Below are 13,841 nucleotides of genomic sequence, written 5' to 3'. Positions count from 1 at the left end.
ATTATCTATTACCAATTTTATATTAGTCACCAATTATCTCAATTACTGAATTAGTAAAGTTATTCCTTAAGAATCCTTTATTTAGCAATACCCAGAAAAGGTTGAAATATCAAAAGGGGGGGGAATACCAACAAGAAGTGCAATGTGTAGGTAGGTGCAGTCACTTAAAGCTGCAGTTGGCCACTTTCATAAAACATATATTTGCTTTATTTGCTCAAACTCATTATGTAGACATATCTGGGTCTCCTCCCAGTGCTACTAATGGCATTTGCAACAGTTTCAAACCCAATCAGAGCCAGAAGTCTCTGACAAAGTGTCAATCGCTCCCTGTGAACTGAGCTCAAACTGTGAAGCTAACTTTACTGCTAAACAGTAAACTAATAGAAGTTTCAGAAACAAATTGGAATTCACTAGCAGCGATTTGCACTGCATTAATGACTGCTCAGACTGATCTGTTTTGCAATGAAGCGGAAGAACATGATTATTTTGTAGATTATCGGTAAAGTGCCCTAGCCTACTGTCAGAATATGGTGGTATAGTGATTACAAACGGCAGCTCTAAAGGTAATTAATTATAGTGTTTTAGTTTTGTTCTGCTAGAAAGGATAATTAGAGTGCTATGTGCCATCCCATCTGTGTGATCATTAAGATGCCATTAATTTTCTGAGTTCCACTAGTGAGGCAATTTAAGTTGCAATATGGGTGTTAACCGCCTTTGTTTTAGACTGTTGTGTGGATCCATTTACCACACATATAAAGAAATACATGCAATGTCATGGTTGTATTCTCCATGTCAAACCCATAGACTGTATATATAGGCTCGACAGTAACGGTTGCCAGGTTGCCATTGGCAACCATTCAGAAAAAATGTCAACCACTTCTTGGCCTTTGGTTGCCATCAGTGGCAACCACTTTTTAACATGAAGAAATAAGGACAGCAAACCGCTAAATGTGTTCCCCAAAATAGATAAATGTTAATTATTTGTTGTATTAAGAGTGATATTTAATTATTGTTGTGACCAGTCGGAACCTCATACTTACAGTAAGTTGCACGTGCATTGGTGTGATTACGGAGCCAGAAAGCCATGCACGTCGTTTACTCGCGAATGTTCAAAGGGATTCAACCATGGATGTATAATAAGAAAAATTGGCTTTCTATATAATATAATAATTTAATAATTATAATATATAATAATTAGTTATTATTATTATTATTATTATTATTATTATAATTATTATTATTATATATTATATATAATAATATTATTATTATTATTATTATACAATATATATTATTATACTTATTACAATATTTACTTTTACCAAGCAGAGGAAAAGGAGTAAATGCACGTCTGACTATTGTGTTCTGAGTCTGATAATTAAAGACCTGGTAAAGGAAGCTACAAGAAAACATTAAGTTAACCGCATGGCCCGAGTGCTTCGGGCATTTTACTGTGGTTTGGCTGAGGGAACAACAATGTCATACCGATGGAACTGATGCTAACTGCAGTCAATCTTATCTCACATGCAAACTGTGCCCACTGAGGAAGCTTGACCGTGGCAGAAATCAAGTCTTGTACTGAGTAACTTACGATATTTGTTCTCCAAACTGGCCTCAAGTGCTCCCACAGAAAGGGCATTCAGTGGGAGTGGGTGCAATGCGGAGGATGTATGTATAACGGTATCAGTAACTGACATTATGTTATGTGACATTATGGTCTCCCTTTTATACTTCAAAGGTTTTAATACCTAACAGATATGGTTATAAGTGATTTACTGATGTTCTACGGCACAGATGCTGCTCAAAATATTACCTGGATATTTGTTTATATTCTTTGCAATTTCTTTAGGAACGTAGTGTAGTATTAAACCACACTTCCTGTTAGAGAAGTAAGCGTCACTAAATCAACCATAACTAGGTCCCGCACAAAGGTAGCAAAATGACAGATGGCGTACCTGCGCTATATCCAAAAGCATCACGGAATAGATTGTATAAATAATATGAATGATTTGGTTTGGTTTCTCAAACATATCTGATTTATTCTTATATCAAATAATCAGTCACACATGGACATTTCCAACAACCCAATCTATATGTGAAGTGACCTCCCTCAGGGTCCTGACCCCACAGTGGAGAAAGTGTGTGTAGGTGTAAGGTTGTGAGAGTGTGTGGGAGAGATACAAAAAGTGGTGGGAGGAAACCTGCTGCAGGGTAAATAATCTGAGCAGACTTACACTTCATATTTTTGGGAAATGAATACAACTTTGAATGTATGTGCAGTTTAGCAATCATAATAACTTCCCTGCAAACCTTCATCAATAGTTTTTTTTAAATATCGTTCTTGACCCTTTTAAGTCTCTGATTTCTCTCTCTCTTCCATCACCAGGAAGTAGACAATGAAGATGATAGGAATACAGCTGAGAAAGGGCACATTTACTCTCCAATGCTCCATGAATAGGTTCTTTTAAACGTTTGATGAGATGTGCTGAAATCTTATCTTAGTATGAAAGAAAGGGCATTGACAGTGACTAACAGGCCTAACAACAGCTCTACTGCTCTTTGTTTCTCTCAGGGTGGCGTGTAACCTGCATCTCCCTTTAATATCTCCTTTAACGGAAAAAGAACTGTGAAACAAAATGGAGATTCACAGAGTTTCCACCACACAGCTGGGTTTTGAGGCCTGACCTCTTTTTCTGAATGAATGAAAATGACCTACGATGTGGGCCTGCATGAAGCTAAATCTAGTCCCCAAGGGTATCCTGTGCAACAGTGTTTTGTTTGATTTAGAAACTGTTCCCTTGCTGATTTGAGGCAGGACAGGGGATGGCGGTGCACACTGGGCCTTATGGGGAGAATGTTACACTGGCAGACAGCAGCCAGCCTGCTCCCAGACTCCGCTCCAGACAACAGAGGCAACACAAATGCAATTAGGTGCAGGAGGTGCAGCGCACGTACATCCACCCATACACAAGCTATGTCTGTCAGAGGATATCTGCTTGGCAGAAAATAACACCCGGCACATGTTGCTGCCTGTGTCTCGCTGGGATAACGACTGAGTAAAAGTTATTTGTCACCTATATGTCATTTTCTCGCACCTTCTCATAGGTGAACAATGTGTGCAACTGTTGAAATGTGTACATACCGACTCATCTCAGAAACATCAAGCTTCAGAGGTCACTATCCCTGTCACACCATTATAGCCATTATTATGCATTTCTATGCAAATTCTACCTTGAAATACAATTAGTTCAAACGAGGAGTGTGTCTTGATCGTTCATGTCACTTTGTTTAATGAGTAATCTGATTTAAAAAAAAGAGAAGAAGGTGTTCATTCAGACAACATTAAGGGTAAAAGAGTACTCGATGAGTGGTTCTCAACTGGTCAAGCCCTCAGGACCCACTTTTTTCCTTCTTCAATAAATCGTGACCCAAAAGTGGGTCGCGATTTATTGACGAAGACCCACCTGTTGAGAACCACTGATCTAGATGATCTCATTGTTGGCTCCATAAACCTACAAAGAAGACAACAAGCTAAAGTCCATGCATCCAAACTTCCTTTCAGAAACCAATAGCTCCCTTAAGACTGTGCTTACGAGCCATGTAGGATATGTACCGTACTTCTTCAGACATAAAAAATAAGCAAATGTAAAACCCAAGATCTGACCTTGCAAACATTGTCAAATCTAGATTCACTAGAAAAAAGGCCATAAATCATGGTTTAGTGGTACCCGCAGTAAATGTATTATAACACTTCTGTGATTGAAGTCTTCCCACAGCGTATAAGGGAATACTGGTGGATTTATTACAGATTTATGGCACGAGGCTTACGACTTAATTTGTCTGTGATTTGAAGGTATATCACATATTCACAAACATATTTGAGAATGGGTCAGAGACAATGTTTCTCTTAAAGTATCTGTCCAACATCAAGGCCAGAGCACTGTACAGACTCGCGTATGATCACAGAGCAGTGGCTGAGGAAAGGTCGACCCCCCCCCCCGGCCTATTTTGATGTGAGTTGAGTAGGCTCTGTGCCTGCCTCCATGGCCTCCAGCTGACCTCCCTCTGCCTGCAGACAGTACACTTAACATAGCTACCCCCACCTGTAGAGATGTCTGAAGAACAGGGCCCACTTCAAAGCCGTGCAGTGATTGGACCATGATTACCATGGGCACTTGACTCATTTCATGTCCTCTGGAGGACTAAACTTTAGGAGAATCAGGCATGGACACATGGAATTCTTTCAAAGGAGATTGGAGATTTACTGTAAGCCCATTTGGAGAGATTTTTAAGGGCCCACAAGATGATTAATTTTATATTTTGTTTTGATTCCTGTTCAATTATACCAGAGGAAAAACACACAATTGCTGCTGGGTTCCTCTGGTGTAAAATACAAATACATGTCAATTTAAGTGTTCTAATATTGCTACCAGTGTTTTCTTAACATGATAACTTATGAGTGTAACATTTCCGTTATAGGTTTTTGAAAAAGCAGCAGTTGGTAGTTTGTAGTGGGCAACTTGCACAGATGTTGCAAAGGAATGTTCTTTTGTATCAGCAGCACTTTGATAGAGCAGTATTGCCAGAGTGACATGAAAGCCCAACTGGGTTCAACAACAACCGTCATCTCTGCTCTTCTTTTCTGTTGCTAAATGCCAAATGACAGGAACAGAATTCTCTGTGGTACCTGATCAGGTGCCAAGCGCCCTCTCCCCTGTGCCCTGCTGCACTGAAGCCCTCCGTAGAGCTGGCATGGCATGGCACGGCCTGGCTTGGCCTGGGAGCTACGGGCCCTGCTTTATAGCTCTGCTCCGACTATTCAGGCTGTCTCAAAATCAGACTCGACTGCTGTCTGCTGCCCGTCTTGCAGACCCAAGTGAAGCATTCAGATCATTAATAGGTGCCAGAATAAGTTGTAATGTGAGGGCAGCAAACAAGTTGATTTGATGCAAATCATCATCTTCCAAATGACCAGGTGGCACAGTTCATTTCACGAGGGTTGTAACCAGCTCAAATATAATCTGATATTAATGATAGATTAAAGGTTATATTATGTAGGTCTTTGAAAGGAGGGATATTATTATGGTTTTAAAAATACCATAGCAATGGCTTAGTGGCCTCACCATCTTTACAGGCAGGCGTAGTAGATATTGTAAACCAGGTCAACAATAAAAAATAACGTAGCCTATATGGGCACCAGAATTAGACCAGGCAGTGTGTTTGCAGTTATTGTGTGGTTTTCAATTTTTTAAGATAAACAGATAGCTTAAAGCTGTGATCTACTTTGTGACAGGAAGCTGTTATGTATTCAATCACCATCTACATGTTAAGCCATCTGGCCCAAAAGACATGTGATGATTAATATTCCATGTCTGTAAAAGAAAAGGAACAATAGCCTTCAAGGTTTTATAGCCTCAATAAGCTAATATTTGTATTAGGATCCATCACAATAGACTGTCTCAGATTTATATTACATTGCTACTGTATGTTCCCACATCACAAAGGTCTGTGACTAAGCACACAGACTGAAGAACATCCATGTTTACAGCATTGAACTCCGGCTTCGATCTCATCACAAACCGTCGATGAGATGTGTGGTCTCGATGCATTTTTTCTTCGTCTTAAAATAAGAAGCTATTCTCACGGAAACTGAAGTTGAATGCATCGAAGCACGTACTCGCATAAAGGCAGGTGCACCTGTCTGCAGTGGTAGCCTATTGTGTTCACTATGGAATAAGCCATGAATCGGCCTGTAGCTGTGTATGTGGAAACAAATCAAAAGAAAGCAGGTCTGTTTCTTACCGTTGTGTTTTCAGTCATTACTCCCCATCGTAAGGTTTTCAGTCCAGACCTCTGACGAAACGTTAATTCCTAGCAGGCTGTCTCACTCTCTCGCTCTCTCTCGCTCATCCCCATGTCATATTTCTCCGCTGCAGCAGAACAAAGACACGCCTCCTCCGACAGCCGCGGCCGCTTGACGTCAGCCGGCGGAGACGTCGGGCTCACGCGCTCAGACACTGACGGGAGGGAGCCGCGAGAGGCCGCTGTGCCTTCACAAAAAAACAAATCACTTCATTTTGATTTGATTTTTTTTTACCAAAGTCTTAATTATATCATGTCATCCAGTGGTTTAAGACTTTATATTCAGACCTTTTTTTTTTAAACGTCTATGTTAAATGTATCACTGGGTTTGAGTCTACAATTAACATTAAGATTGTTGAAACCTAAACATTATTTAAGATAATAGCAATTATGTATTTTTGTAATTATTTTTTATTTATTTGCATTTTAAGAAATTATGTATTAAGGCATACATTATAAAATAAACACTTAAAACTCTAAAAATTAAACATTATTCTTTTGACAAACAATAAAGTTCCTAAATAATTGACCTATACATGAAACACGAAACAGGAACATTGGCCTTTGAAGTCTGATTTATTTTTGTGTTGATAGAGTTTCCCTTTAACTTTAAAATAAACACAATTTAAAATGTATAAGCTAGCCTAGCCTACTACAAATCCAATGTATATTAACTATGTAAAGGTTGACTAACCTACCAACATTTAGCTAAATCTCTTATAGTTATACAAAGTATGAATTTAAAGTGGCTACACCTTTGGATACCTGTTTTATTTTTAACTGATGTAAAACAGACCATTACTAACACAAGATAGGCTACCGGTTTTTACACTTGTAATCCACTGACATTTAGTAGCCTACAGCTTATTATCAGGTATGTTGGTTTGTCAGAGCTGTGTTTCAATCTTTTGAAAACAGAACTAGTTACTGGTAAATGATCTGTATTTGTTAAGGCTATTCACTGACAATGGTCCATCTCAATGTACTGTGCCCATAGACTATGATTGTGGCACAGGAACTGGGTTGCTCTCTCTTTTTCCTCCTGGGATCGTTTACTAAACGCTGACCGCAGTCCACGCTCATTGTCCAGCGCTACACTTGAGAGAACTGGTCCTGCAAGTTGTTTCTGAGCTGGAGTCACAGAGCTTCACATCACCGACCTGCTGCACGGACATTGCGGATCTCTCCTCCTGACTGATTCTCGCCCAATAAGTAAACGTCTCTTGGGGAACAGCCATGCGGTCGGTCACTGCGTTTCTGATCTTCCTGTGCTGTGTGGGATTTATTGGATGTAAACCCTCATCGCCCTGTCCGCGGGGACAGTTTCTACTGAAGAGCCAGTGCGTCCTCTGCCATCCCACCTGCTCCGAGTGCGACGGCCACGAGCTGTTTGAATGCACTACCTGTGGAGTTGGTGAGTACACATTAAAAATCTCTCCACACGTTAAAACGCGGAATATAATCATTGCTGGCTTTGTTAAAGAAAAGAAAGGCGAAACACATACGTGTATTCAATCTTTCATTCCCCCTGTAATACGTTGCATTTTAGTTAGGCCTATCCTAAGGCTTTAAAAAAGTAATGTTTTGTATAGTCAGTTCTACAAGGACCACATATAAATCACCAACAGCAAAAGGGCTTCATCAAAGTTAGAACATATCTTTGCCATCATAAGACACATTTCTGCATTTCTCATAATGTCACTGCAAATATGATCAGTAGGCTACATTGCTTGCCATTGAACGATTGAATTCCTCTGTTTTGATTTAATTATATTTTCGTCTCCACACATGCCTGACTAAAAACAAAGCCGTGTCAGAGAGAATCATTAATCTCTAGCTGAAAGGGAGGTGGAGTTTTTCTTTCAAAGCAGCACTATTTTATGGTAACCATAGCAAAGTTGTTTAAAGGCTTTTTCATTATAGGAGGAGCATTCAGCTCTGGTTTACCATTTACCCTGTTAAACAGTCAGAGATTGGTTGTAGTTTTCTTGCACAGAGGCACCTATTGAAATGGGTAAGAAATTAAGGTGTGATCATTTTTCTCCTGAGCTTTCACAGTGTAATCTGATCGTGTTAGAATGGGGCTTTTGTTAATCAGAGACAGAGGAAAAAAAATGTCCCTTTGGGCTAGAAGTATTACTGTTGCAGTTCGCTGAGTTTAACCTGCAAGTGTCCTTTTCTCTTTCCCCGAAACACAACTATTTCTTATAGGCTACTATGTGCATTTTCACAATAGACCTTAGGCTACATAGTATTCTTTTGACATTGTCGTTATGCATTTTATTTTTTAACTGTATTTCAATGTTTATTTGTATGATATTATTGTATTGTGTAGACAAACACTCAAGCTAAAAGTCCCTACCCCTCTCCTCATGCTCTGTGGTTTGTTGCCATTTAGAAGTCAGATGCCTCTATGCATGCTGAGTTTGAGTCTCCAGAAAGTGGAAGGGGTAGAAAGGCAGCAGCAGCTTGTGGCTGCTCTCCTCCCTGTCTCACCCATCCTCTGTGCAGCACTGAGCAGATGAGACAATGCTGTGTAACTCAGCTGCATCCAGAGGTGCCTCAGGGGCCACAGCTAGGCTAGTGGCAGGTGGCAAAGTATTAATCATTAGGGCCAACAGAAGACTCTCTGCCCACAGCTCTGATCTCTCCTCTCCCTCTGATTGCCCTTGTTTACATTAGTTGGAGCATCATCACTCATGAAGTGATCTCAGACTGTAATCTGCAGGATTGCAGTCAACATCCTGGGCTTCAGCCATCCATTCATGATGTTGTTCATGCCTTTTAATGACTTGTGCATCCACTGTTTTCTATTTTAATTAAATATACTATGCGTAATGAATCCGCAGTTTCCTTTTGATTGCAACTGATTCACTTATTAAGCCACAACATATTTCTCTTCTTTCAATCAAAAACGTAACATTGTTTGCAATATGTGTTTATGCTGTAATGCACTGAAGGTACCAAACATTCACACTGAATGTCCTTTAATTTTTTATTTGAACCATCTAATCTTCTGGCCCATTTGGCTCTACCTCTGTATTTATCACGAGAAGCTCATTGACTTTAACTTTCAGAAGAATGGAATTTTGAAAAGGTGTTTTCTGGAAGAGTTCCGCATGGCTGATTGCATCTTTATCAGAGAAAATAGAGTACATTTTATCTTAACAAGTCCCCTGTGCCTCCTCTTCCTCAGATGAAGATGGACAGGAACGTTTCCTCCACCAAGGTCGCTGTAGGACGCACTGCCCCCGGGGACTCTACCCTGACAGGGGTCACTATGCTTGCCTGCCCTGCATAGCCAATTGTGAACTCTGTGCGGATGGCAACATATGTGCCAAATGTCGGGAACACTACAAACTCCAGAATGGGGTCTGCCAAACGGCGTCCTGCAACACAGGTACATGTCAATCACAGATTCTGAGTTGGCTGCAGCTTAGGAGAAAGACATTCAGTGTCATAATGCTGGGTGTGTTTCAGGCCAGGTGCAGGACTCTGATACAGGAGAGTGCATCGACTGTGAGATGGGATGCAAAACATGTTCCACCGGTAAGTCACACATCTATGCTGTATGAGGCCAACAGCACCATGCTGTTTCCTTCTTTATATAAGGTGGATTGGCTTTGTATTTTTAAACCATTGTTATAATGTACACAATGCTATTTGCTTTTCCCTATGAATTCTAATAAATCACATTTTCTCATGTTTACACAGAGGACCCTGGGATCTGTAGCAGCTGTGTTGAAGGTTACTTCCTGTGAGTTTACTGTGTCAAATGCTTCAAATGTTATCTTTTTTAATAGCTAGCTTTCATTTCATTTTAAGGATACCACAAACAATGGACCGTTTTACTGTGTTTCTGTTATTACTTCTGTTATTTTATAACATTGACAATCCTATGATTTATGAAATGTCCAACAATAGAAATACATACCCATTGTAATGTCGCACACTTTGACATATGCTTATACAGTCTCAACCTCAGTTCAAAATCCAAAGTTGATTTGTTTTAAATTCATGGAAGATGAAGAAAACTCAATTGTTTTTATTTTCATTGCATAAAGAGTCAATATGCATTGTGTGGGTTGATTTACAATACCTTCCTATACATTCTGTTGATATTCTTGACGCCACAAAACTACATTTCACCATGTGTTTACTCCAGATTGTCACTTGGACGAACTGTGTAACAGGTTACAGAGGTAGAACAGACCTTCAGTTGTACTTCTCCCCCGAGTTTTGGCCTCCTGGTATTGTGTGAGTCAGGTTACCTTCATACTCTGTTACCTGAGCCTTGGTTTGAGCACAGAAGAGTGGTCTGCCTCACAGAGATACTTAACAGGGTGTGTTTTTATGTTATGTGTGTGAAGGAGAGCTGAAGAGAGAAGAAGAGAGCAGGAATAAGTGGACAGCATAGCAAGTATTGGCTCTGATTATATAGGATGGACCATCTCGACTTTACTGACCACTCGTGTGAATCACAGTGGAGAGGGGTCGAAGGAAAATCCACCGCTTCACTGCCCTCCCCTCCTCTAACAGCCATTAGGTTCTATAAGATACTATTCTTCTGTGAATCTACTTGTCAGGGGTTTTACTTTAACAGTAATGATTTTTAGAGATTAGGACCTACAGGCTGTCTCAGTCATGTCTTTGTCTGTAGTAATATGTGAGGCGAACACTAATACAATATGTCCAGTGGTGCATGAGGGGATCGGAGCTGCAGGAAGAGCCTCACTGTGAAATATTGTGACAGTTTCCAGCACTTTAAAGTCCACTACTGAGGTTTTGCTGGTATTAATGAAAAAAGGAAGACAGCTTTGGCTGCTTTCACTGCCTACTGTGTGAGTCACAGCATGATGGATGGATGGTATCTTTCTTCTGAAACCGAGAAATTGCTTTTATTTACTCTCAATAGGATTTTTACCATTTATTTAATCCAGTTTTCTTAACTTGAAGGACCAGATTCAGCATATTTTCCCCCTTTTCTCACTGATTTGAGGAGTTAAAGCCCTACACAAAAGTTGCTTAGGTAATGCTGATATGCTCTCCTGGAATGGATGGTCTAATATTTGCACAGAGCGATTCTTAAACATCCTGCAGACTCTTAAGAAGTGCACTGTTTCCAGGCCAGAGACAGGGCCGGGTCTGCACCAGCTGCTATTGTAAGTGAGTTGATGGATGCAGTGTGGCGTCTCCAGCTGTTCCTCCTCAAACACCCACCGCATCTTTGCACCAAATCCACGGCAACGCAGCAGGAAGTGCAGCATGGGCTGTCAGTGGTCAGATTGTCTCATGAGGGGAGGATGTTGGATGTTGTACTATGTAAGTTAGTGGCTTACTTCTGTTTGGCTTGTTTAATTTGGAGAGTTCAGTCTGTAAAGTAGGAGTCATTCTTGCTTTTGTATGTTTGACCTCTTTGCAACTCAGTATCTCATCTCCTTTAGGCTAATTTATTTTTTAGGACATCCGTCTCATGTTAAATAGCTCAGTTAGGCCCCGAAGGAATGATAGGACAGGTTAATGACAGAAAATCTCCTCATGCCTCTGGGCTACAAATAAAACACCAATTAACTTTTTGCCTTAAGAAGAGAATAGAACTATGATAAGCTTGAAAAATATCAGCCTACATAATGTTCCCGTCTCTGTTTGCTGTCCGTACTGATGATTGAGTGCACCTTTTGACCGACGCCTGGATTAAAGTCAACAATATGTCTGCAGGTGTGCTGTGGACTGACACAGTGCATTCTCTGCCTCTTGCGTGTGGTGTGTTTTGTCTTTCCTCTGGTTTCACTTCCTCCAGCTTCAGACTTCTACATGTGGGCTAAACCTGCCTGCAGAAACATCATTCTTCATTGACTGTAAAGCTTTGAAAGTGCCATTAAATCATAATAGTTTTCATCAGGTCTTTGATATTTCAAAAAGCTTTGTTCTGCATGTTTGCTTTAGAAAAGACACCCTCCTTTTGTAAAAAAGCTGTGACGTCCCAATTAGTTAAAGGTCACCTATTATGCAAAATCCACTTTTTCATGTCTTTCATACATAAACGTGTGTCCCCTCTGTGTAAAGAGATTCCGAAAGTTTCAGGAAAAAAGATTAGCTCTCTTTTTGTCCTGATCCATTTATATAAAAACCTGTCTGAAAATGAGCTGATCAGATTTTGGCCACTTTATGATGTCATAACGATTTTTTTGGCTTGTGTAACCATTAGCCAATCACCAACCAAGGTAACCCCTATTAGACAAATGGTTTGTTAATTGTTATGTATTATCAGTAAATAGTTTGAATGGTGTTATTTTTCTCTTACAGCTTTAGACACCACTGTCGCAGACATTGCCCCCAGAGCACCTATGAGGACTGGGGCAGGGGTGTGTGTTTGTCCTGTCCCGCACCATGCTCAGACTGCAGGAGTAACACACGCTGCCTAGCCTGCCAGCCCGGCTACTTCCTCAATGGTACCAGTAGAAAAGAATAATCGTTTTTCTGCATATTTTGTTTACTACTAGAATGCTCAGGGGTTCAGATGAGCCTTTTGTCCTGCACAGTACTTAAAGAGTTTAGGGTTTATTATTGTCTTAAATCACTGTGTATGTCAAAGTGATCAATCATTCTTCTAGATTACAAATGATTGGACTCTTGACTCTTCATTTGGATTGCAAATCACGTCCGTGTCAGCAAATCTGTAACATGAGATATGCAAATATAAAGTATGCAAATGTGGAATTAGGATTGTGTTGTTGGGTCGTGTTCCCTTTGGGCATGAAAGTAAACGCTTTGAAATTGTAAGTAAAGCCTGAAGCTATTAAAAAAAGATTAGCTTGCACACAACTGCATTATCACAATTATTTTAATATGATCAGGTCTATATTTTATGGGCAGAAGCGTTCAGAGACTTCCTTCTCTGTGTCTGTTCGACTAACCAAATGATCTGTATCTGTATTCTGATAGAAAATCGTGGTGTTAAAGAAATTGATTATAGAATATATTGATCACCCAAACATTAGTTTGAGAGCTTTTTTCTGCAATAATTTAAAATACCATTGGCTCTTTGTCAAGGGAAGCAGTGTGATGCAACTTCCGGGTCGTCTTACAAAAATACTTCATCGTTGCTCCACTCTATTGGTTTGTAAATGACATGAACTTATCTTTGAAGTCACTGTCCCATATGTAAACGACTCATATAATTGTGGTGGTCATACACAATTATATGAATCTAACCCATAATAATGTGTTCTATTTCCATTGCATTTGTGTTTTTCCAAACATGTATTAGGATCTGAATCTGTTGTCTCCGCTATGTTTTTCATTAGTTATATTTACTGATAGAGATATAGTGCTATATTAGAAAAATAATGTCACTTCCTCTCTGTGCTTCTCAGGAGGAGATTGTATTAAACAGTGCCCATCTCAAACCTTCAGTGACTCCACTGGGTGGCTCTGCCAGGCCTGCCACGGCTCCTGCCAGACGTGCCACGGGCCGCGGTCCTCCGACTGTAACCTGTGTCTGGGGGGGAACCCTCCTCTACATGGGCAGTGCCCTCTAATTAACTGCCCATTGGGACAATTCTATGATGGTAAGAGGAACAACCATAATAAGGCCCTATTTCAAGATGTCAAAAAGCGTAATCTTTCTCAAATCGCAACAGTTTTTTGACTTAGAAGAGACAACACATAGTGAAAGCCAAGTGATAAAGGTACAGCATGACACATGAGCGTCAGGTCACAGTGGGGTCAGAGATTCAATTGTACATGCCACTTGATTCCCTGATGGAAATAATTGCTTTTCTGTTATGGGAGGTCAGTGCGGTGTCTCAGGAATTTGGATGGTTTTCGAGTGTCTTTTAAGGACATGTTGGCATGGTGGAGGCCTGCCACTGAGACGGGGGCATGAACTCTGCTGAAGGAGCTCTAGATTGAAGGACAATCTCCATCTCACTATGTCACCCTGCCGCACATGTACCTCCATCACCTTTCGTTCAACA

General features: G+C 40.3%; 2 protein-coding genes across 4 annotated transcripts in view; one reads left to right on the top strand and one right to left on the bottom strand.

Moving 5' to 3' along the window:
* otud7a (OTU deubiquitinase 7A) overlaps positions 1-7,051 on the bottom strand; it is a 59,596-nt gene extending 52,545 nt beyond the window's left edge. For all 3 annotated transcript variants that reach the window (XM_010780376.1, XM_010780375.1, XM_010780378.1), the window contains exons 1-2: positions 7,023-7,051; positions 5,803-6,050 (exon numbers count right to left, since the gene is read on the bottom strand). The gene's annotated coding sequence lies outside the window, so the exon portion shown is untranslated. The remainder of the gene's footprint in view (positions 1-5,802; positions 6,051-7,022) is intronic.
* On the top strand, positions 6,854-13,481 carry LOC104953457 (proprotein convertase subtilisin/kexin type 5; the record flags this gene model as incomplete). Its single annotated transcript, XM_010780411.1, has 6 exons — positions 6,854-7,276; positions 9,059-9,262; positions 9,343-9,411; positions 9,577-9,619; positions 12,169-12,314; positions 13,239-13,481. Coding segments are annotated over exons 1-6 (883 nt in total), but the record flags the coding sequence as incomplete, so codon positions are not given.
* Positions 13,482-13,841: the final 360 nt, after the last annotated feature.

The sequence above is a fragment of the Notothenia coriiceps genome, unplaced genomic scaffold (genome assembly GCF_000735185.1).
Source record: "Notothenia coriiceps isolate Sejong01 unplaced genomic scaffold, NC01 NC01_scaffold00021734, whole genome shotgun sequence".
NCBI classification, from domain to species: Eukaryota; Metazoa; Chordata; class Actinopteri; order Perciformes; family Nototheniidae; genus Notothenia; species Notothenia coriiceps.
This window is presented reverse-complemented; position numbering and strand designations above follow the sequence as displayed.